Here is a 21,986-nt window from a genome sequence, read left to right as displayed (position 1 = left end):
CAGGTGAGATGGAAAGCCCTGTGTTTGCATTTCCCCTGCTCTTAAAGATAGAACCCCAGATTGAAAAACTTTTCATGTATTCTTTTTCTTGGGACTTTAAGTGTTTACAATGTGGACACCAATATCGGAACAGGTTAGTTTTTGCTTTTTTAAAATGGCTTCATTCTGTTGTGCTGGTGCTGAGTAATGTCATTTGAATAATACTAATTGGCCCCTATACCACCCTAGATCTTTCTGCATTTCTGAAATAGACAACATTTCCCACCACATCCTTTTTGATTGATTAATTGATTGAGAAAGAGAGTTTTGCTGTGTAGCCCAGGCTGCCTCAACTTCAAACCTCCTGCCTCAGCGTCAGCCTCAGCCTTCAGAGTTAGGATTATAGGCTTGATACCACACCCAATTCTAACAACATCTTTTTTTTTTTTTTAACAGCTTTTTATTATATAACTTTTTTTTTTTGCCAGTCCTGGAGCTTGAACTCAGGGCCTGACCACTGTCCCTGTCTTCTTTTTGCTCAAGGCTAGCACTCTGCCACTTGAGCCACAGCACCACTCTGGCTTTTTCTGTATATGGGGTCTGGGGAATTGAACCCAGAGCTTCATGTATATGAGGCAAGCACTCTTGCCACTAGGCCATATTCCCAGCCCCTCACAACATCTTAAAATCCCTCCAGCACAAAGGTTAAAGGAGAATGTAACACCAGAAATTTTAGTTTACTTGCTCCTCTGAACTGAAGGTCCAATGCTCCATAGCTTGAGAAATTGCTAACTTAAGTATTTTTTTAGTGGGAAGTTAGGAGGAAATGGGACTAGCACTCTTGACAAGCATGCCTCCAGATTCCCAGCTCACTGAGAATGCTGCACAGATCTCTTGGAGCTGGGTTTTGTTCAGTTCTGTTGGGTGCTAGGATTTTGTTGTTGTTTTTGTTGTTTCCTTAGCAGGTTTTTAATCTTTTTTTTTTTGGCCAGTCCTGGGCCTTGGACTCAGGGCCTGAGCACTGTCCCTGGCTTCTTCCCGCTCAAGGCTAGCACTCTGCCACCTGAGCCACAGCGCCCCTTCTGGCCGTTTTCCATATATGTGTGCTGGGGAATCGAACCGAGAGCTTCATGTGTAGGAGGCAAGCACTCTTGCCACTAGGCCATATTCCCAGCCCCGGTTTTTAATCTTAGAAACTGCAGTTAGGCTCCTCGAGGCTGGCAGCAATTCAGGTAACCCCTGCTTTCCTGTTCCTTACCTTCATGTGTACCTATGGCAGATTTCTTCTGTCCTTAATCTCTTAGATGAAGATGAGAGGCACACAGACACTTGGAAAGAAGCCATAGTTCCATAGTTGCTTCTGCTTTCCTATATCTGCCACTTGTGGACAGCACCCATGGGTTGTGGCCTGACATGGCACCCTCCTCTGAGCCAGACCTGGGGACTTGCTGGCTGACAGCAAACTGCCCTGTTGATCATTTATTCAAATTATTCTACAATACAGATAACTCCTCTTTTCTTTAACCTAACCACTATCAAGTCTCAAAGTTATTAAGTAAAATACTGCTTAGACATTCATCATCTAAATAGGAGATAGGTGGAAAGCAATAAAGGAGAGTTGAGTCTGAGAGAATGAATGTGCTAGGGAATGCAAGCAACAGGAAGTATTTGTTTTATTCTTGTTTGTAGTATATGTGTGTGCCAACCCTGAGGCTTGAACTCAGGGTTTAGTTGCTGTCCCTGAGCTCTTTTGTTCAAGGCTCTGCACCTTGAGGCACAGCTATACTTCTGCCTTTTTGTGGTTAATTATGTATAAGGATCTCACATTTTGCTACCCAGGCTGGCTTCAAACCGAGATCCTCAGATCTCAAGTCTCTTGAGTAACTAGGATTACAGGTATGTGCCACTTGTGCCCAGCTGCAGTATTTGTTTTTCAACAGTCCAAAACTGCTAGAACAGGGTAAGAAATGTATTTTACCCATACCAGGGCTAGAACTTGAATTATATAAGACCATCCGCCACTAATTTATACAAATGATATGATTTTTCCCTCTCAGTAGCTCAGTGAGGGCCAGGTACTGGTTGGCTCAAACCTGTAATCTGAGCTACTCAGGAGACTGAAACCTGGAGGACTGAGGCTTGAAGCCATCCCAGACAGGAAAAAATCCAACTCTCCTAAAATAACCTGCAAAGAGCAAGACTGGAGGAATGGCTCACATAGTAGAGCACCAGCTGCGAGCAGGGAAGGACCTGAGTTCAAGTTCCATTACTGGAACCAAAAAAAGATAAGTCTCTGAGGATGATCTAGTGTCTTCTTTTGACAGACAAGTACCCTTGTCTGTCAAATGAAGTTTGCTTGAAGCTTGAAGTTGCTTAGGAGATACTCAAGAGCATGCTAGTATGTGGCAGAATCAGGAGACACAGTGTGAATTTTTACTGGCCTCTAAGGCTTTCTTGGTAAACTAGGTTTTAAATAATATAAACAAGGTTGATTATTATAGTCAGTTTAATTACAGCTTCTGTAGGACCTACATGCCAATAGTTTAACTGAGTATGTTGTGTGCCAGGAGCTCAGGTAGCCATTGAAAATAACTTCTCTCCTGGCCAAATTCAGGCTGCCTAGGTAGTTAAGAAGATAATATATGAACACGTAGGTGAGTGCCAGTCACTTATTATTAATTTTATCTTTCGGGTGGTTCAATCTTGGCTCACAGGATGGCTTGTGCACGTTAGAGGTATGTGGACAAAGCACCACGAACCTCAGGAGTGCCCAGCCACTTTAATGTACATTTTGATTTTGTTTTTTTCTTTTCTTTTCTTTTTGGTGGGTTATTGCGCTTGAACTCAGGGCCTGGGCTTTGCCCTGAGCCTCTCTGTGCTCAAGGCTAGCGTTCTACCACTTGAGCCATAGGACCACTTCAGGCTTTTTCTGAGTAGTTTATTGGAGATAATAATCTCATGAACTTTGCTGCCTGGAGCAAAATGGAGCTGTGGCTCAAGTGGTAAGAGTGCCCTCCCTTAGAGGGAAGTAAGGCTTGAATTCAGGACCTTGTTGCACTTGCTAGATAGATACTCTACCACTTGAGGCATACCCCCTATCCTTTTGCTTTAGCTATTTTTTTAAATAGAATCTTATATTAATGCTTGAATAGAGAAGATTTCTACTTCCCAAGTAGAAAATATATAACAATTAAGAATTGAGTAGTATGCAGTTAATGCATTTGTGTTTTGCATTTAAAATACTAGGTTTCTGAGAACTGTTCTGTTGTTCATAGACAGGGCTTTGTTTCCTTACAATATGTTGGCATTTCTGTTTTTTATTTTATTTTTGGGGGGTGGGGGACAAATATACCTACTGTTTTAGTTGAAATCTTATGAAAGTGGATGTAGCTGAGGTTCAGTACATATTCAATCATCTTTTTAGGTGACTATTTCTATTGAGGATTTAGACTATAGTGCAAATTTAGAGCTTGTTTAAAATGAAAAGCAGACTTTTTTTTTAAACAATTGGTGCGCTTTTTTAAAAAAAAATTAAGATCAAGAAAATTAACCTGTATATATTCCTGGGTATATATTTAAAAATACTCCCTTTCATTTTTGCTTACCAGCCTATTGTGTTGAATAGCAGATGAGCTCTGAATTCACCAGTCTGAGAAGAAATTCTCAACCAGGGGCTCTATAGTCGCCCAAGAGAGCATTTAGAAGTGCTAGAGACACTAGCTGCTGCAATGGAGGACTGGCTTCTGGTATGTTGAGGCCAGGGATACTGACAGGCATTTTCCAGTGTATAGAACACTGCCTGCCAACAAGAGATTGTCTGGTACAAAGTGTCAGTGTATTGCTATTGAGAAACCTTGCCTTTCACACTAGTGTTTCTGCTCATAGTTGGGAATTATACTGTTACCAGGTGCCGGTGGCTCACATCTGTAATCCTAGCTACTCAGGAGGCTGGGATCTAAGGATTGTGTTTCTAAGCCAGACTAGGTATAAAAGTCCCTGTGAGTCTCCTATCTCCAATTAACCACTCAAAAACTGGAAGTGATGCCACAGGCTCAAGTGGTAGAGTGCTAGCCTTGAGCACAAAGAGGCTCAGGGACTGCATGCACCCAGGCCCTGACTTCAAGCCTCACAACTGATAAAAGGAAAGAAAGCTTCAATTCACAGAGAGCTTTCTTTATCAGGACCAGAGGAGGGAACAATATCCTACAAATACATGACTTAGAAAAATAGAAAAGTGTGAATAAGCATATGGAGGGATTATTTTATGCATTGGTTTAAATTAATGCAAAGAAACTTAACATAAAAGAATTTAAGTGCTGGGAATATGACCTAGTGGCAAGAGTGCTTGTTTGATTCCCCAGCACCACATATATAGAAAACTGCCAGAATTGGTGCTGTGGCTCAAGTGGGAGAGTGCTAGCCTTGAGCAAAAAGAAGCCAGGGACAGTGCTCAGGCTCTGAGTCCAAGGCCCAGGACTGACAAAAAGAAAAAATAAAAAGAATTTAAGACATGTCTTTTTTTCACAGGTGTATGAAGAATCTGGTCACCTTTACAAATGTTATCCCTGACTGGCACCCACTTAATGCCGCCCATTTCGGACCATGTAACAAGTGCAACAGTAAATCACAAATAAGAAAAATGGTGTTGGAAACGTGAGTTAAAACCATATTTTAATTTTTGGAATGAAATGAAGATAACATTTACATTGAACAGAAAGTGGTAACTGCAACTCTCCTTTCAGAAGTTCGAGTTAGCATGTACTTGAGAGTCAGGACCACTGTGCAAGCTGTCCAGGAGAAATAGTGCTGGAAGGCTGGGTTAGGGCAGTGCACTAGTGCTGCCAAGTGGCCTTGTTCCTAGTGGGCTCTGCTCCTGGGCAGCCCCTCTCCTCACTCCTTTCTGTTCTGTTGCCTCTTCGCTAACATTTCCTCATGTGTCAAATTCTCATGTCACTAGAATTCTGGAACATCCTTAATTGCCAGAACTAGGATGATTCAAAGATGATCATGTGCCTCACCTGTCTTGAATGTCTGTTTTCTCACAGATACCAGCTTACCAATTCTTCCATGTGTAAGCTTTGAGCAGATATCTTTTTGTTGTATGTTGCCAACTTTTGGCTTGTCCTCAGCGGGAAAGTTGGTCACTATTACAATCATTCTCACTTTAACTCCACCTCTGTGTTAGCAGCTTGTCTCTTGTTCATCTACTCACACACGTACACATCCTCTTTGACCATCATGTGCAGTCTGACTCTAGACAAAGAGCCAGAGACATTAACTCTCTCCTCAAATCTTCCAGAAATGCCTCAGTATTATTCCTAAAATAATAGGAATTGTCTTTGAAATAAGAAGTTTTCTTTTAATAATGCCAAAAGGTTTGAAAGTATTCTGCCTCACTTCCTCTCCAGGCTTCTATATCAAATCTTCAAATTAAGGTTGTATATACTTTGACATTGTGAAGTATGTTGGTGGCTGGAGGCTCACATTTGTAATCCTAGCTACTCAGGAGGCTAAGACCTGGAGAGATATGAGACTCATCTCCAAAATAGCCAGTAAAAAGCCAGGCTGGAGGTATGGCTCAAGTGATAATGTGCCAACTATTAGTAAGACTTAGCTAGAGCACAAGGCCCTAAGTCCAAACCCTAATTATGATGCAACACAAAAAAGCAAGCTTCTGCTTTAGCATAGTTTGCTATCCTTGTGTAGTGGAGGGAGGACTAGGGCTCTTGCTCCTGGGCCCCATCTCTGCTTTTCCCTTTCCTACCCTTCCTGTGTGAAAGAGTACTTGGTTAAACCAGTGCTCAGTGTTTGAGTTACTTTTGATGTCTATATATTCTTTTTCTGGCCAGGCAGTATACATGGGTTTTGGTTTATTTCTCTTGCAATTTTTTATCCTTCTCTTGTGTTTTCATTTGCTTTGTTGCTTATTCACTGGATTTTTTCCCCAAATGACTTATTTTTCAAACTGTATATATTTCTAACTCAAATGCTTCAGAATTTTAAGGTTCCCCCTCTTCTGACCTTTGTTTTCCTGGAAGCTTCTCTTCTGCTGACTTCGGTCCGGCCACTCTAGCCTCCCAGTCTATACTGGCTCCCCTCTGGACTGGCTACCTAGGGAGACTCTACTTTTAAAATCCAGTTTATCTCAAGTGTCAATTCCTAGCCTTCACAGTTGTATTAGATGCTGTGTCTTTGGGGTTCTGTGGGACAGAGATCTCCCCCCCTCCTCAGGAAGCCTGACATCACCACATGTATTCTGCTTTACCAGCTTCCATGTCTCTTCTTGCTTCTGTATTGGCTGCTTCTTTCCCATTGTATATTCCCTCTCCAGGCTTTTAGATCTTTTTGTTCGTCACTGCCATTTGATGGCATCTGAGTGGGAGAAAGAGCAGCTATCTTAACCAGAAATCTATCACTTGGCTTGGCCATTTTTTGGCCAGGTTTTGTGAGTTAAGTGTTGAAGAATCCCCTTTGCGTGCTTTCTTTGATGGTTACATGAGCAGCAGTGCCATAGGTAGGGTATGTTTGCTGAGATCTTGTTCTGAGCCCTTGATTTGCTTGAGGCTAATTGTTGTATGTAATTTTGTCTGGTACTTATATCTGTTCTCAAGCCTTATGACTAAGGGTAAATTCATTCTTTTAGTCTATTTTATCTGTTGGTTGCATTGCAATGTATACTTTTTAATTACATAAATATGCTGCATTACTTACATTAAAGATAACTGCTCTAATCAGGAATTGTATCCATTAGTTAAAACGATATCTTAATGAAAATGTATTTTGAGTTCCAGTGGGCCAGTTTAGAAGCAAAATTTATACTTTGAACATTTCCTATGTTCTTGCTTTATTTTATTTTATTTGCCAGTCCTGGGGCTTGGACTCAGGGCCTGAGCACTGTCCCTGGCTTCCTTTTTGCTCAAAGCTAGCACTCTACCCCTTGAGCCACTTCCGGCCTTTTCTGTTTATGTGGTGTTGAGGAATCAAACCCAGGGCTTCATGCATGCAAGGTGAGTGCCTTGCCGCTAAGCCATATTCCCAGACCCATTTCCTATATTTTTTAAAAGTATATTGAACTTATGTAAAAGTTCACTTAAATTTTAAATGGCAGGATCTTTACAAAAATCTTAATGTAGATCTTTTTTCATAATGAGTATAACTTGATTTGTTGGTGTCATATAGAATCTAGAAACACATTTCATATGGCTTGTAGGGATAACTTGCATCCATCATTATACAATAAGTAATCATGCAACATTCTAAAAAGGATCAGTATTGTAAATTCCCCGATCACCTTGCATCAGATGACTCACATCTGGAATATGGCCCCATTAGAACAATGAATTTAGGGATAAATCAGGTGAATGATGCCTAGTAGGTGAAGTCTTTGAGTAAGTTATTTAGGAATTACAGTCAGTATGGAGATGTAGAGCCACCAGCATCTTAGAATCAGATCTCATTTTACCTTACACACTCTTACAGTGAACCTCTCATTAATGCCACGGTCTCCTTGAGGAGACATTTGAGAAAGTTTAGTTAATTCAGCAGTGATTTTTTTTTTTTTACATTCTAATTAGATTTATCCCTAGTTACCCTACTTAGACAATACTAGAAATATTTTTAAATTGCATCTTACTATCTTTATAAAATATTTAAATTGTTTTAATTATAAAGGGGTTTCTGTTTCATAAGTCAAATAATGAGGACATTTCATTTTGGACAGTGTCACCTCTCTTCGTTTTCTCCTTTTGTCCCCATCCACAAGTTGTGTAGTTCATTTTCAATATAGTGTCTAGTGAGTACCACTGCTGCATTTGTTCACTCTTTGTCCCTCTGCTTCTTTGCTTCTCATATCCCCCTCCCCAAGACAGATAAACAAGACAAAAAGAAAAGACAAAAAAAACTCTTTGTTTCCATTTCCTGGAGTTCATTTTAATAAATAAATATTATGTGATCAGAGGCACTGAGGCATTATGCCTTTGTTTGACAGTGATTTCTTTTTTAAAGTATCTGTAAAGAATAGTGGAGGGGTAAGAAAGCATTTTGTCTGTGCTTATGGAGGCCTTCTTTTAAATAGCTAGATTATAGCTACTCTGCCAAATTTTGGATAGAATACTAATCCATAATTTAATGTAAATTTAATTTAAATGTTCATTAACTGATAATGCTTTCTTGCTTACCTCCAGTGAATAGTGCCTAAAACTTCTTGAACAGTTGAATTCTTATAAAGATATTTACATATTAATACGCCTGAAAAGTTCTAATTATTTGAATTAAGGTTCATTTTTATTCATACCTTTCATTTCTTGTCATAGAATCTGAATTACAAAAATATAATGTATCTAAAATATAATGGTAATAAACAATGACATGCAGACTTTTCTGCCAAAAGCCTGCATTATTACAGTGTAGATGTACATATGAATGTTACGATGTGAATTATTGTATAAATTGTATAAATTGAGTTGAAATCAGAAAGTTGTATTCTATTTGTTAGCCCAAGCTGCTTTGTGTGGTGTAGGGACTTGTAATTCCTTCACTGTCCTTGGGCAGCCAGTGTTTCACGTGATTCCCTTGTACTCAACCCTCCTTCCTATTTTCTTTCCTGAAGGTAGATTTTTGTAAGAGAAATTCAACCCATGTTAGGTGGTGGCAAGCATTCCTTAGCCTGAAATTGCTTGTTCCCATTCTGTTACTCATTCTGTCCCATTTTTCCCCCAGTTGAGGCAGAACCAACCTAACTTGCTCTCTCCCAGGCCTAGGCATCATTTCACATACTCCAGCACTGAGGGTAGGAAAAAAGCCAGAGAACAAAACGTAGGTGCAGAGTTTGGCCCTCACCTGAGAGGCTGGAAATGCTACAACCTGGAATTGTGCTCCCCAGACTTGTTAAAATACGACGAAAAACATTTGGACTTCATTTGAAATTTAGAACTTAACAAGTTTTACATTTGTAAAAATATATAAGTAGAGGGACTGTGGGTCTAGCTCAGTGTTATAGTCTGTGCAGCATGTATGAAGCAGGAAGGGAAGATAGTAAAGGACATTTTGAAGATTTGCCTTTGAGTGAAATGTTAGTAAAACTAAAGAATGATCCTGAACCAGGTGCCACTGTGACTCACAACTAACTGTGATCCTAACTGCTTGGGAGGCTGAGATCGGGAGGATCAAATTGGATCTTTTAGGGGGATCAGTTTGGCCAGCTTGTGCTAAAAATAGTTCTCAAGTCTCTTATCTCAACTGAAGTGTTGGAACTGGTGACATGTCTGTCACCCCAAACTACAACATGAAGCGTAAAGTAGGCAGATTCTGACACAAGTATGGACTCAAGCAAGAAGCAAGAGTCTCTCTCAGAATAACCAGTGGAAAGGTCTAGAGGTGAGGTTCAGCAGTAGAGCACTTCCCTAGCAAGTGTGAGGCCCTGAGTTCAAACTCCAGTACCAAAAACAGTACCAGGCCCTGAGTGGCTGGTATATTAGATAATAGTATAGCCACCTGTCTGAAATCCTGGCACACAGGAGGCTGAGGCAGGAGTATTATGAGTTTTGAGGACATCCTGGACTACATAGAGACATACTGTCTCAAAAAAATAAACAAAAGCATCTAGAGGATAATATTTATTTATTCATTCATTCATTCGTTCGTTTATTCGTTCATTCATTTTGCCAGTCCTAGGACCTAGTCTCAGGGCCTGAGCACTGAGCACTGGCTTCTTTTTTTGCTCAAAGCTATCACTCTACCTCTTGAGCCACAGCGCTACTTCCAGCTTTTTCTGTTTATGTGTTGCTGAGGAATCGAACCCAGGCTTCATGCAAATACTCACTGCTAAGCCACATTCCCAGCCCTAAAGTTAAGATTTTTATTTTTGTTTTTGGCAGTCATGCGGATTGATCTCTGGGCCTGGGCACTGTTCCTGAACTCTTTTGGCTCAAGGCTTGTCAAGCTCTACCACTTGAGCCACAATGCCACTTCCTAAAAGGATATTTTTAAATTTTTTATAGTTCCTCCATTACTGCCATCCTTTTTTCCTTTTTAAATTATCTTTGCTGGATAATAAAATCAAATTTCTATCCTAATTTCTGCCCCATGTAGCTCTCTCAAAACAGGAATTGGGGGAGTTACTGAGTTTAGACTACATCTTAAATATCTATAAAAAATGTGTAGCATGACTTGTAAAAGAATAGTTTAGAATATTAAAAAAAAACAAAATCTGGCAGGTTTGGCCTCATAGTCCTTATTTATTTCATATGTGCATATATATGTGTGTGTGTATATATATATGTCCATATATATATACACACATACATGTTTTGAAACATTTTCCTTCACATAAAGGCAAAAAACTAGTTTTCTGGTCTAGGATCTAGGGATTATTTCAGTAGCCTCAAAAAACTTTGAAAGCTATGGTATGTAGGAGGCTAAGGAAACTGTTATTAATACTTTAATTTTGTTTTCTTTTTAGAAGTACTTGGGTTTGAACTCAGGGCCTCCATCTTGCTATGTGCTCTACAGTTGAGTCATACTTCCAGCCTTCTTTTTTGCTGATGTTTTTTGATATAAGGTCTCACTACTGCCCAGACATGTGCCTAGATCAGTCTGTTTATTTACATTTCCTAAGATGTTAAGAGGATGGTGCACTGCCACGTCCAGCTCTTGGTGGAGGAAGGGTATCACTAGCTTTTTTTTTCTTGGAGGGGGGTGGCTGGGCTATCCTTGAGCCTTCATCCTCCTTATCTCAGTCTCCAAACTAGCTAGGGTTACAGGGATGAGTTTCTGACACCTAACAGTTTTTTAATAACTTTACTAGTTTTTAATTTATTTACTTTAATAGTAATAAAAGAGACAAATGCCTAAAGCCTGTATAGATAGCTGTGGGATTACATCTCTAGTTTTTAACCATGGATTATCAATTCAAAGACTTATACTTAATAGTCCAAGATATGTGAGATGAAAATGCATTTAAAAATCAATGGTGTGGTATATTATGTGGCACATTTCATCATCAGGTGACATTTTAGATTCTATGAAGTCTGTATGGTTTCAGAATGGCACATAGTAGTGTTGCAGACAGATTGTAGAACTTTAGCTTCTCAGATTTTGAGGGCTGATTCTTCTCTATAAAAAACAACTGACAAGGAACAATTTACAAATTATCCCTTGTCATTCTGAATAACTCTGCGTTTTGGACATTGATTCCAGTTCCCTTCAGCTGAATAAATTTTGATAAGCTAACACAGTTTTGACAGCTGTTTAAATGTTAGGAAAAGAGATATTCAACATTTTTCTTAATTCATGTGAGCTTTGTTAACTTTATTTTAGGCCTGTCTGGGGTTTGCTTTTTAGTTTGACATTGCTGTAATAGCACAATGCATTTTTGGAATTATATACATATCTTGAAGTTTGTAGTGAGAATCATTTTGTTTTCTTTACTTAGTTAACTTTTTTCTAAGTGCAAATTTAAAATTGATAGATCTTACTTTCTTGTGATGCCAGAGAAATGGGTGAAATTAATGCTTATTTGAATGTCTTAGAAATAGAGATAATTTGGGCACTAGATGCCAGAGGAAATTCTAAAAGGTCTGGACTTTCTTTTGAGTTCTACAAAAGTAGCTGCCATGGATCTTCTTTAAACTGAGCAACATTGCTGCTTACCGAGCAATTTCTGTTTAATGAGCTTTGTTAGTATTCACTGCACAGTGGCTGTCAATCATGCCATTCCTAAAAGGGTATAGTGTTCTGTACTTCTTAGAGTGAGTCCTCTATTTCTAATTAAGGCACACATTTGGAGGTGCTCAAGAAAATTAGCACAGATAGCCTTTAAAGTGTGTGTCATTGGTTCATGTTATGTGTGTGAGCAGACAGACACATGTCATCAGATCTGTTGGCTTCTCTTGCCTTCTTTCCACAGAGTGCCTCCTATATTCATGCTGCACTTTGTAGAAGGCTTGCCACGGAGTGACCTACAGCACTATACCTTCCATTTTGAAGGCAGCCTTTATCACATAACGGCCGTAATTCAGTACCGAGCAAGTAATCACTTTATAGCATGGACTTTAGAACCTGATGGTAAGTGTTTAAATATTGCCTTTTAGGACATAATCATGGAAACTACTTTATCATCATCATTATCTAAATATATTAAATTATTATTGTAGTTTTCTTTTTAAACACACTGTACCTTAACTCTTATTCCCTCTCTTTTGGCTTTCCCTTTAATTCTGTCACTTCCTCCTCCTGCTAATGCTCATGATTCCAGTATCCTTCCTAACTTTTCTATCATATATCTATATGTATATACATATTTCTTTCTTTTTGTTGTTGTTGTTGGGGCTTGAACTCTTGGCCTGGACACTATCCCTGAGTGCTCAAGGCTAATACTCTACCAATTGAGCCACAGCACCATTTCTGACTTTTTGGTAGTTAATTGAAGGTAAGAGTCTCACAGATGTTCCTGCCCGGACTAGCTTTGAACTGAGATCCTCAGATCTCTGTCTCCTGAGTAGCTAGGATTATAGGCGTGAGCCTCCAGCACCTGGCTTCTGTCTGTTTTTATTTGGGTTTTTTGAGAAAGGGTCTCACTAAGTAGTCCAGGCTGCCTTAACCTTGTGAACCGTCTGACTCTGAAGTGTTGGGATGATGAGCTCATATACCATTGTTGGTTTACAGTTTTCTTTTTCCTGCTTAATATCTTTGGTTTTCAGATATTGTGTACTTTTTAAAAGAAAGGTTTTGCTTTTCAGATACCATGTACTTTTTAAAAGAAAGGTTTTGAGAACAACAAAAATTTTTAGCTTGTAATCATTAATACAAATGAAATAAAAGTTAAAAAAATCTGAAGCTATGAACCAAAGGACTATATAATCCTCTGTCGCTGAAGTAGTTTACTGATAGTCTCAGTCAAAAAAAAACTTTTAAGTAATTAAACTTCTCAATGGAAAGCTGAATATGTATGGCACATGAATTGTTTCTTTTTGTCCTCTCATTTGTCCAGTTTAGTAATTCGTTTTTCTCACATAGTTCACTTTATCTTAGACAAGCTACAGAGTATATCAGGCCCTAGGTGTAAGAGGTTACTTTAACAATAACTATTTTCAATTCTTTGCCTGCATTTTTCTTGAGGAAGGAACTGTCCTGGGTATTGAATTCAAGGCCTGCACTTGCTAGGCAGGGACTCTACCTTGTTAGTCACACCTGTAGCCCTTTTTTGAATTGGTTATTTTTGAGTTCGGGTCTCACTATATGCCCAGGCCAGGCCAGGCTACAATCCTGCTTGTGATTCTCAGTGGAAAAGACAGATAGAAATGACAGGTACATACTTATGTGCCTAGCCATTGTGCTTCCACCCAGCCATTGGTTGAGATAGAATCTTGTGAATTTTTATGCCTGCCCGACCTTGAACCTCAGTCCTCCCAATTTCTAAGAACTCTCATGTAGAGGTAGAGTTGTAGGCTTGAGCCACAGTGCCTGGCTCACTTTTCAGATTTGGCATAGTCTTCTTGGAGGTAATTGGGATGGATATAAGTATCTGCAACTTACATTGGAAACGCAATTATTGCCTTGAAGAAGTTTTTACCTGTCATCAGGATTTGGTTGGAAGTAGTTTTTACAGAAACAGCAACAAAAGAAAACAAGCTTATTTTTTAACTTTTATCAAATTCTATGGAATGAAAAATCCACTTCAGTATAAAGTTTTCAATCTTGATAGAATGTAAGAATCACATGGTTAGCTTATAAAAATGTATAGGATCCACAAGGTCTGGTCTCTAGCTCAACAAATCAATCTGAGGGATGAGGCTCAAGTATCAATGTTGTTTCTATATTTTAAAGAAGTTATTTATTGTTGGGTTATGGCTCACACCAATAATTCTAGCTACTTAAGAGGCTGAGATCTGAGGAACACAGTTTGAAGCCAGCTCAGTCAGGAAAGCCTGTGAAATTCTTATAGAGATGGAGCTATGGCTCAAATGGTAGAGTGCTATCCTTGAGCAAAAAAAAAAAAGCTCAGGGATAGGGTCCAGGCCCTGAGTTCAAGCCCCAGAACTAGCACAAAACAAAACAACATATGGAACAAAGTTTACCATTTTGCATTTATAAGTTAATGATACATTAGTATTCATGACATTCATAGTTTATATAATAATCACTACACAATAATTCCCCATTGCCCCTTCCACAGCTCATAGTAGCCACTGTTCTGTGCTTTATTTCATAGCTATGTGTACAGTGTAAGTACAGCCATGCTATATTTATCTTTTTTGTATCTTGCCTATTTCATTTCGTGTATTTTTTTTTTTTTTGGCCAGTCCTGGGCCTTGGACTCAGGGCCTGAGCACTGTCCCTGGCTTCTTTCTAGCACTCTGCCACTTGAGCCACAGCGCCCCTTCTGGCCGTTTTCTGTATATGTGGTGCTGGGGAATCAAACCTAGGGCCTCGTGTATCCAAGGCAAGCACTCTTGCCACTAGGCTATATCCCCAGCCCTCATTTCGTGTATTTTTAAGGTTCACTCCTGTCATATATATCACATTTCCTTCCTTCAGGACTAATGCTACATTGTACTTATTTGTTATGTGTTAGCTGTAGTGCCTAATGCTGCTATGAACCTTGGTGGCTCTCTCAATCCTGTTTTTAGTTCTTTGGCTGTATACCTACAAGTGGAATTGTCATGCCTTATAGGAATTCTGTGAAACCTTTGGAGGAATAGTTGAACTGTTTCTACTGCAATTTCCCTATTTTACATTCTCACTAGCAATGCCCAAAGGTTCCAGTTTTACCAAGTCCTTGTTAACATTTGTTAATTTCTTTGCTTATAGTAGCCAACCTAATGAGTTGGTTTCCTTCTCCTTTTCTAAGGAGCAATATATGAATGAGTTACAGTCTTTGTCTTCATTCATGCCTCAATCCACTTTGGAATGACTCTTCTGCCTGCCATGCCATGAAAAATAGCTGCCGGTAACCAAACTGCTATGAATAATGGACCCTCCATAGGTCTCGTGTCAGTTCTGCAGTACTGCTACTACACACTGCTCCTAGTCCTTATACTTGTCCTGCCATCCAATATCTCATTCTCCTTGTTCTCCCTTGAGAGATGAGAAGACAAAACAGCTGGTGGTGCGCACACAGGAGGCTGAAGACTTTGGCTTCCTGTCCAGCCTGGGCTATGCTGCCTAGACATAGCAAGATCCTGTCAGATTACAAACAAAAAAATGAAACAGTTGTTTGGGGTAACTTAATTCACAGAACAACTTTTTTTCTTTTCCAATGCTGATAGGTATTTATTTTACCATCCAAAAGTTAAAGTTATTCTATCTTGATGTGTGTGTGTGTGTGTGTATTTGTGTAGGTATTTTAGGAACCAGTATAAACTATCCACAAAATCACCCCAGATTTCTGCGTTAGCATTACCCCCTACAATCCTAATAAGGGCTTTAATGTCCAGCAGAGAACAGAGAACAAGGGTAGAGCCGTGTTTTCAAGTGTTTTCTTTTGGTGCATATTCACTGTTACCACTGTGGTTCAGAAGAGTGGAAGGAGGTGCAGTGGGCTGGTGGTCCAGGAGTGTCTGACCTCTATGGCTTTCTTTCTCGTCCCCCAGGTAGTTGGCTGGAATGTGATGATTTAAAAGGCCTGTGTGTTGAAAGGCACGAGAAATGTGGCATTCCTGCCTCGGAGATACATATTGTTATTTGGGAAAGAAGAACATCTCAGATGACAGCTAAAGAAGCTGCCTGCCTTCCACTCAAGATGCCCAATGATGAGCCTGCTTTAGGCCAGGGGAGACCCACACCTCCAGCGCTGGGTTCAGGGCGTGAGGCTGCTGCTGCAGTGGAGGCCACCTTGGCCACTCACCCCCCACCTGCATCAGATGCTCTTCATGCTCTTGCACTGGATAGAGCCAAAATGCACAGACATTCTGTACTTCCACGTCCAAATGATGTGGTTGACCATAGTAATTTATCCTCAATGCTTGAAGGAGCTGTTCAGGAAACTGCCTCCATTTTCAAAATGAACTCTGAAGCTTTTGTACTACAAAACAAACCTGTGGCAGAAATTGCAGGACCTGTTGGAGCAAATACTCCACAATCACTGGAGTCACTGATGATCTCTTCCGTGTCTCCATGTAAAGAAAATGTTATCCAAATGCAGCTGGTGGATTTAAGCTTTCCACCTCAGTTTGCAAGTACAGATGCACAGTCAGAACAGCAGTGCACAGAAGATGGTACAGCTACTAAATCTCTGAATACTGCTCCTGCTTCTGGTTTTGTAGGTGGAGACAAGTCAGTGGGAATCCAGGATACTCCATTAAAACAATTGTCTCCATTAAAAATTGAGAAATTAGCACCATACAACAATAAGCAGCACACTACATCTCAGGCTTCTAATTCTAATTTGAAGAAAAAAGAAAACACAGTAAATCCTCAAACCCTAACAGCCAAGTCGTCACAGAATCCACCTCCAAAAGAGACTCAGAAGAAGCCATTTGTGGGAAGTTGGGTCAAAGGATTGTTAAGTAGGGGTGCTTCGTTTATGCCTCCCTGTGTTTCTGCTCAGAATAGAAACTCCTTAACTGATTTGCAGCCTTCAGTTAAAGGAGCACGCAGCTTTGGTGGCTTTAAGACGAAAAGTGTAAACCAAAAGGCCAGCAGGGCATCCAGTAGAGCTGGCAGGAATGCAGCTAAGCCACCTACTGTGAACAGCAGCCCTCCCCCAGTCCCTCCCCCAGCACCTCCCCCAGCACACAGCACTATGGCTCATCCGGACACAGTTAGGGATGCTACTATGGGACTTTGGAAGGCCCATGGAAACACTGCACAGGGAACATACCTTAATGGCCATTTGCATGGAAATGAAAGTGGTGGCTCTCCAGCCAACCATGAAGACTTGGTGCATGGTCAGATTCATAAACTTCGGCTGAAACTTCTTAAAAAATTAAAGGCAAAAAAGAAGAAATTAGCTGCTCTTACAGCTTCTTCCCCAAATGGAACAATTCCAAATGAAAATATAGAACATGCATCCCAGTGTGGGTCTCCAAATGATTGTGAATCAATAGAAGACTTGTTAAAGGAACTACAATATCAAATTGATGCTGCTGATAATAAGACTGGATGTACTCCTGTGCCAACTGTCTCATACAGTGGTCAAACTCATGAAGAAATCTTAGCAGAATTACTATCTCCTACACCTGTTTCAACAGAGCTCTCAGAAGATGCAGAAGGAGACTTGAGGTATCTGGAAATGGGAGATGACCACACTCCAGCACCAGTACCTAGTGAACTAAACAGTGTGCCCCAGACACATCTGAAACAGGACCATACCTATTGCAGCCCCACCAAGAGAAATCAGTATGAAGTTCAGCCTGACTCACTCATAAATAACACCGACATGAGAACGTTAAATTTGGAGAGTCCCATGAAGACCGATATTTTTGATGAGTTTTTTTCTACTTCACTAACTTCTTTAGCCAACGACACATTAGACATACCTCATTTTGATGAATGTCTGTTTGAGAATTGCTGAATTCCTATTAACTCTTTAGTTTAATATTTATTATTGTTTATAGAAAATCTTCTGTTTTCAGATAGTATTTACACACTGGTCTTGTGTAATAATGGTGAATAAAATATAAGCTGCTGAAGAATCTGCTTTTGATTCTTTCCATGAAGCATGAAGTCTGCTTTAAAAATTAAATCATCACTGGGTATTGTCTGCTCACACCTATAATCCTAGCTACTTTGGAGACTGAGATCTCAGGATCTCAGTTTGAAGCCAGCTTGGACAGGAAAAAACAGCTAGAAGTAAGTATGTGGCTCGAGTGGAAGAGCACCAGCTTTGAGCAAAGCAAGTTCAGAGACAGCACCCAGGCCCTGACTTCAAGCCCCAGAACCAACACTTAAAAACAAAAAAAAAGTCAAGAAATGTGTTCTTGTTTGACTTCATTTTGTTACCTATAAGGGAATGAGAACTGGGAGCCAGTGGCTTATGCCTATATTCCTAGCTACTCAGGAGGCTGAGATTTGGAGATTGCAGTTCAAAGCTAGCCTGGGAAGGAAAGGCAGTAAAACACATCTCCAACTTACCACCAGAAAACTGAAAGTAGCTCTGTGGCTCAAAGTGGTAGAGTGCTAAGATTGAGGGGAAAAGCTCAGGGACAGCGCCCAGGCCCTGAGTTCAAACCACATGACTGACCAAAAATAAATGAAGATTTCATGAAAAATATTGTGTAGGTTTTGGCAATTAAAATGGTTGTATTAAATTTCTAGGTTTTAAGTTTTGGTTCTGTTGGTTCAGAAGAAGCTCTAGTGAGTTAATACAAACTTAAATTTCTGAACATAGTATGTGAATGACTATTTCCTTCTTATTTAGCCCATTCTACCTTCTTACAAAGGGTGGTGGTAGGAAGTATGTTAATAGAACTTGGAGTAATGTTAACTGATCAATAAATGTAATACAGGAGAACAGTAACCTATTTTGTGATCATATGCAAAATGCTTACATGTTAGCATAAGTACTATCTTCCCAAGACTTTGATTTTTATAACCAAAGCACCAGACAAAAGTTCTGGTTTGGGGAGAAGTATAACATTTGCAGAACTTGCCAGTTGTTGGTTTGCATTATATATAAAATCTTCCTCAGTTTGGGGACTAACCCAGTGGTAGAAACTTTGACCAGCAAAGGTGAGGCCTTGGTATCCTCAGCACCTAAAAAAATAAAAAATACTCTTGTGATTGAGCCAACTCACCACATTCCATATGTTCACGGTGAATCTGGAGTAGTTGCAACTCAGGAGAGGAGACACTAGAGCTGCTTGTTTGGGTGTTGTGTGTGCTTGATTATATATATATATATGAGGAGCAATAGGGACAGTAAGTGAACACAGTGACACTTGAAAATCAAAGTAAGAACACTTCTTGTGGAAGGAGGAGGTGATTATCAGATGCTGAACAATAAGTACCATGAGGGCTGGGCAGTAAGGAAGGCCATGGTAATAGCAGCAAGGACAGTTAAGTGGGCCCTGAAAGACTTGGAGCTGGGGTCCAGAGGAAGGTGGCAGTGCTATAGGGTGAGTTCACACCGCAATATGAATGTAAATTCACATGCATCCTAGGCAAGAGCTCTACCAGGGAGCCAGCCTCAGTCGTAAGCCTACTTTTTTGAAGCAGTTCCTGGGGCCTAGTTAGGAGTGAGTGTCCAGGTTTCTGAGGAAGATGGCATAATAGCTTCTGTGTGGCCAGTCTGTTTCCTGGTGAGGGACTGCGGGAGGTTTCTCCAGGGATAGGATCCAGTGTAGAGGAGAATATGACCTCACAAGGGGAAGAGTTATTATTCTAATGCCAGAGGAAACATTGCATAAGTGAGAAAGAAAGAGGTCTCTCCTGGGGTTGTTTTGTTTTTGTGCCAGTCCTGGGGCTTAAACTCAGGGTCTGGGTGCTGTCACTTATACCTAGTACTGTACTACTTGAGCCACAGCTCTACTTCTGGCTTTTTGGTAGATAGAGATAGTTGCAGACTTTTCATGTCCAGGCTGGCTTGAAGCCATGACCTTCAGACCATGATCCTCAGATAAGTAGCTAGAATTGCAAGCGTGAGCCATGGGCACTCAGCTTCTAGTATATATTTTATTTTTTTGCCAGTCCCGGGGCTTGGACTCGGCCTGAGCACTGTCCCTGGCTTCCTTTTTGCTCAAGGCTTGTACTCTATCACTTGAGCCATAACACCGCTTCTGGCTTTTTCTACATATGTGGTGCTGAGGAATTGAACCCAGAGCTTCATATATGCAAGGCAAGCACTCCCACTAGGCCATATTTCCAGCCCCTTAGTTTCTACTATATTCTGAGGGAACTGATCTAACTAGCTGCTGAGGATGTGGAGGGAAGAGGAATTGGAGATTTAAGTGAGGTTTGGAAGAGAGGGGAACTAATTCAATAGGGTGAACTTGATAGGCTGTGTCAAGGACCCTCTGGGGGCCATGGTCTTAAGCTTAACAGACCACGGAAAATGTGTGTGTGTCTGTTTCTAATCTCCCTAACACACCACCCCATGCATGTTTACTGCTCAGGTGTAAGTCAGAGAACCTGCCGGAAGTTGGATTTAGCAAGAGAAGTGGAATGATTGATCAGGCAAATGGAGGAGAGAAACAAGGAGTGCCATGTTTTATATGTGGGTAATATTAGATCTAGAATGGCACCCAAATACCCCTGTGCTGCAGTCTTGTTCTGCTTTGCTCTATTAGGAGATGCTGACCTCTTAAATATTCATTTTTTTTTAATATACAAGTTTTATTTCTTATTGGATATGTCATCCTTATACACACTGTTATGAAAGATGAGAATGGGAACAAGGAGAACAAATCATTTCATGCCAACCAGAGACTTCACCTGTTTTGAGTTTCACTCGGGGTTATACAGATTTTAGTGATTATCTTTCAATTATTATCATTTGTAAACATCACCTCACACATGCATGGGGGTGTTTGTTACGGGGCCAATCGGAGGTAAGTGAGAGGCACGGGCAGAGCTGGGAGAAAACTTTCTTTGTTGAAATCCTCATGGAACTTTTCACTGTAAACGAGTTTGAACCAGTTTGGGCGTGTGATGAGATACCCTTCCTGTGGACCATCCCATGGTAGCACATGGCATTCAAGTATAAAACTTAATAGTGGAGGTTAGTTTCTTGGCATTGCGGTCACCAAAGGACCGTGGGTCACAGCTCGCCCTCTGCCGGAACGCATCCTCTGTCCCAGGCGCTGTACCAGGCAGCGCTTCCAAACCATCCGCCACGCTGACTTTGCAAACCCAGGACATCTCGTTTAAGGGACAACACTCGACACGGAGATTCCAGGGGAGCTACGAGCCTGTCTACTGGCTTCCTTAAATATTCATTTTAAAATAGTAAACTTTGGTATTTGGCAATTTTGGTTTCTAGGAAGGACACTTAAAAATTAGAATTCATTAGCCTGAGCTAGCCTGAGCCTTTAATTCACAATCCACAGCCTGCCATATCTTCTAGATTGCTGAGATTACAGGTGTGCACCCACACTACTGGCTCAGGCCTTTATTTTTGTGCCAGCACTAGGACTTGAACTGGTGGCCTGGGCACTGTCTCAGCTTTTTTGCTTAAAGCTAGCCACTCTACCACTTGAGCCACAGCTCCAATTTTGGCTTTTTAAGTTGTCTAATAGACTTTCTGGGCTGGCTTAGAACTGTGATCATCAGATTTCAGCCTCCTGAGCAGCAAGGATTACAAGCATGAGCCATTGGTTGTCCTGCTCAGGCCAGTATTTTTTTTTTTTTTTTGCCAGTCCTGGGCCTTGGACTCAGGGCCTGAGCACTGTCCCTGGCTTCTTCCTGCTCAAGGCTAGCACTCTGCCGCTTGAGCCACAGCACCGCTTCTGGCCGTTTTCTGTATATGTGGTGCTAGGGAATCGAACCTAGGGCCTCGTGTATCTGAGGCAGGCACTCTTGCCACTAGGCCATATCCCCAGCCCTCAGGCCAGTATTTTTAATGCTTGAATATATGGAAGTTTCACATAATTTTTCCCTTTGGTGTAATGCAATATTAGCAAGATTTCAATCCCCTAAAGTGCAAGCATTTCCTCAGTTTTTAGTGAAACTAGGTTTCTTTTTCTGTGTGTGTGAATATATTTGGATGTATTTTGATATGTAACACATTTCTATATTTCTTATTCCCCTACAGTGAAGGTACTTGAATACTATCCAATAATAACAACTCTTTTTTGACCATGCAGAGTACATCGTTCATATGTCTTTCTTTTTCAGTGCTGGGGATGAAACCCAGGGGCTTGCACATCCAACATTCAACAAGCTCTCTATCACTGAACTGTGTCTCTAAACCTTGTGTTTAGGGCTGGAGATATAGCCTAGTGGCAAGAGTGCCTGCCTCGGATACACGAGGCCCTAGGTTTGATTCCCCAGCACCACGTATACAGAAAAACGGCCAGAAGCGGCACTATGGCTCAAGTGGCGGAGTGCTAGCCTTGAGCAGGAAGAAGCCA

The 21,986-nt window shown here is 40.6% G+C and overlaps 1 protein-coding gene across 3 annotated transcripts in view; it reads left to right on the top strand.

Annotated features, from left to right (window-relative positions):
• Uspl1 (ubiquitin specific peptidase like 1) overlaps nucleotides 1-17,612 on the top strand; it is a 37,057-nt gene extending 19,445 nt beyond the window's left edge. For all 3 annotated transcript variants that reach the window (XM_048341561.1, XM_048341560.1, XM_048341559.1), the window contains 4 exons: nucleotides 4-133; nucleotides 4,507-4,632; nucleotides 11,885-12,042; nucleotides 15,570-17,612. In XM_048341561.1, the coding sequence (XP_048197518.1) occupies nucleotides 4-133; nucleotides 4,507-4,632; nucleotides 11,885-12,042; nucleotides 15,570-17,491 (2,336 nt within the window). In that variant the 3' untranslated portion in view covers nucleotides 17,492-17,612. The remainder of the gene's footprint in view (nucleotides 1-3; nucleotides 134-4,506; nucleotides 4,633-11,884; nucleotides 12,043-15,569) is intronic.
• The last annotated feature ends 4,374 nt before the right edge of the window (nucleotides 17,613-21,986 follow it).

Source organism: Perognathus longimembris, chromosome 3 (assembly GCF_023159225.1).
Source record: "Perognathus longimembris pacificus isolate PPM17 chromosome 3, ASM2315922v1, whole genome shotgun sequence".
In the NCBI taxonomy this organism is placed as follows: Eukaryota; Metazoa; Chordata; class Mammalia; order Rodentia; family Heteromyidae; genus Perognathus; species Perognathus longimembris.
The sequence above is the reverse complement of the archived record's forward strand: the minus strand, read 5'-3'. Positions and strand labels throughout refer to the sequence as shown.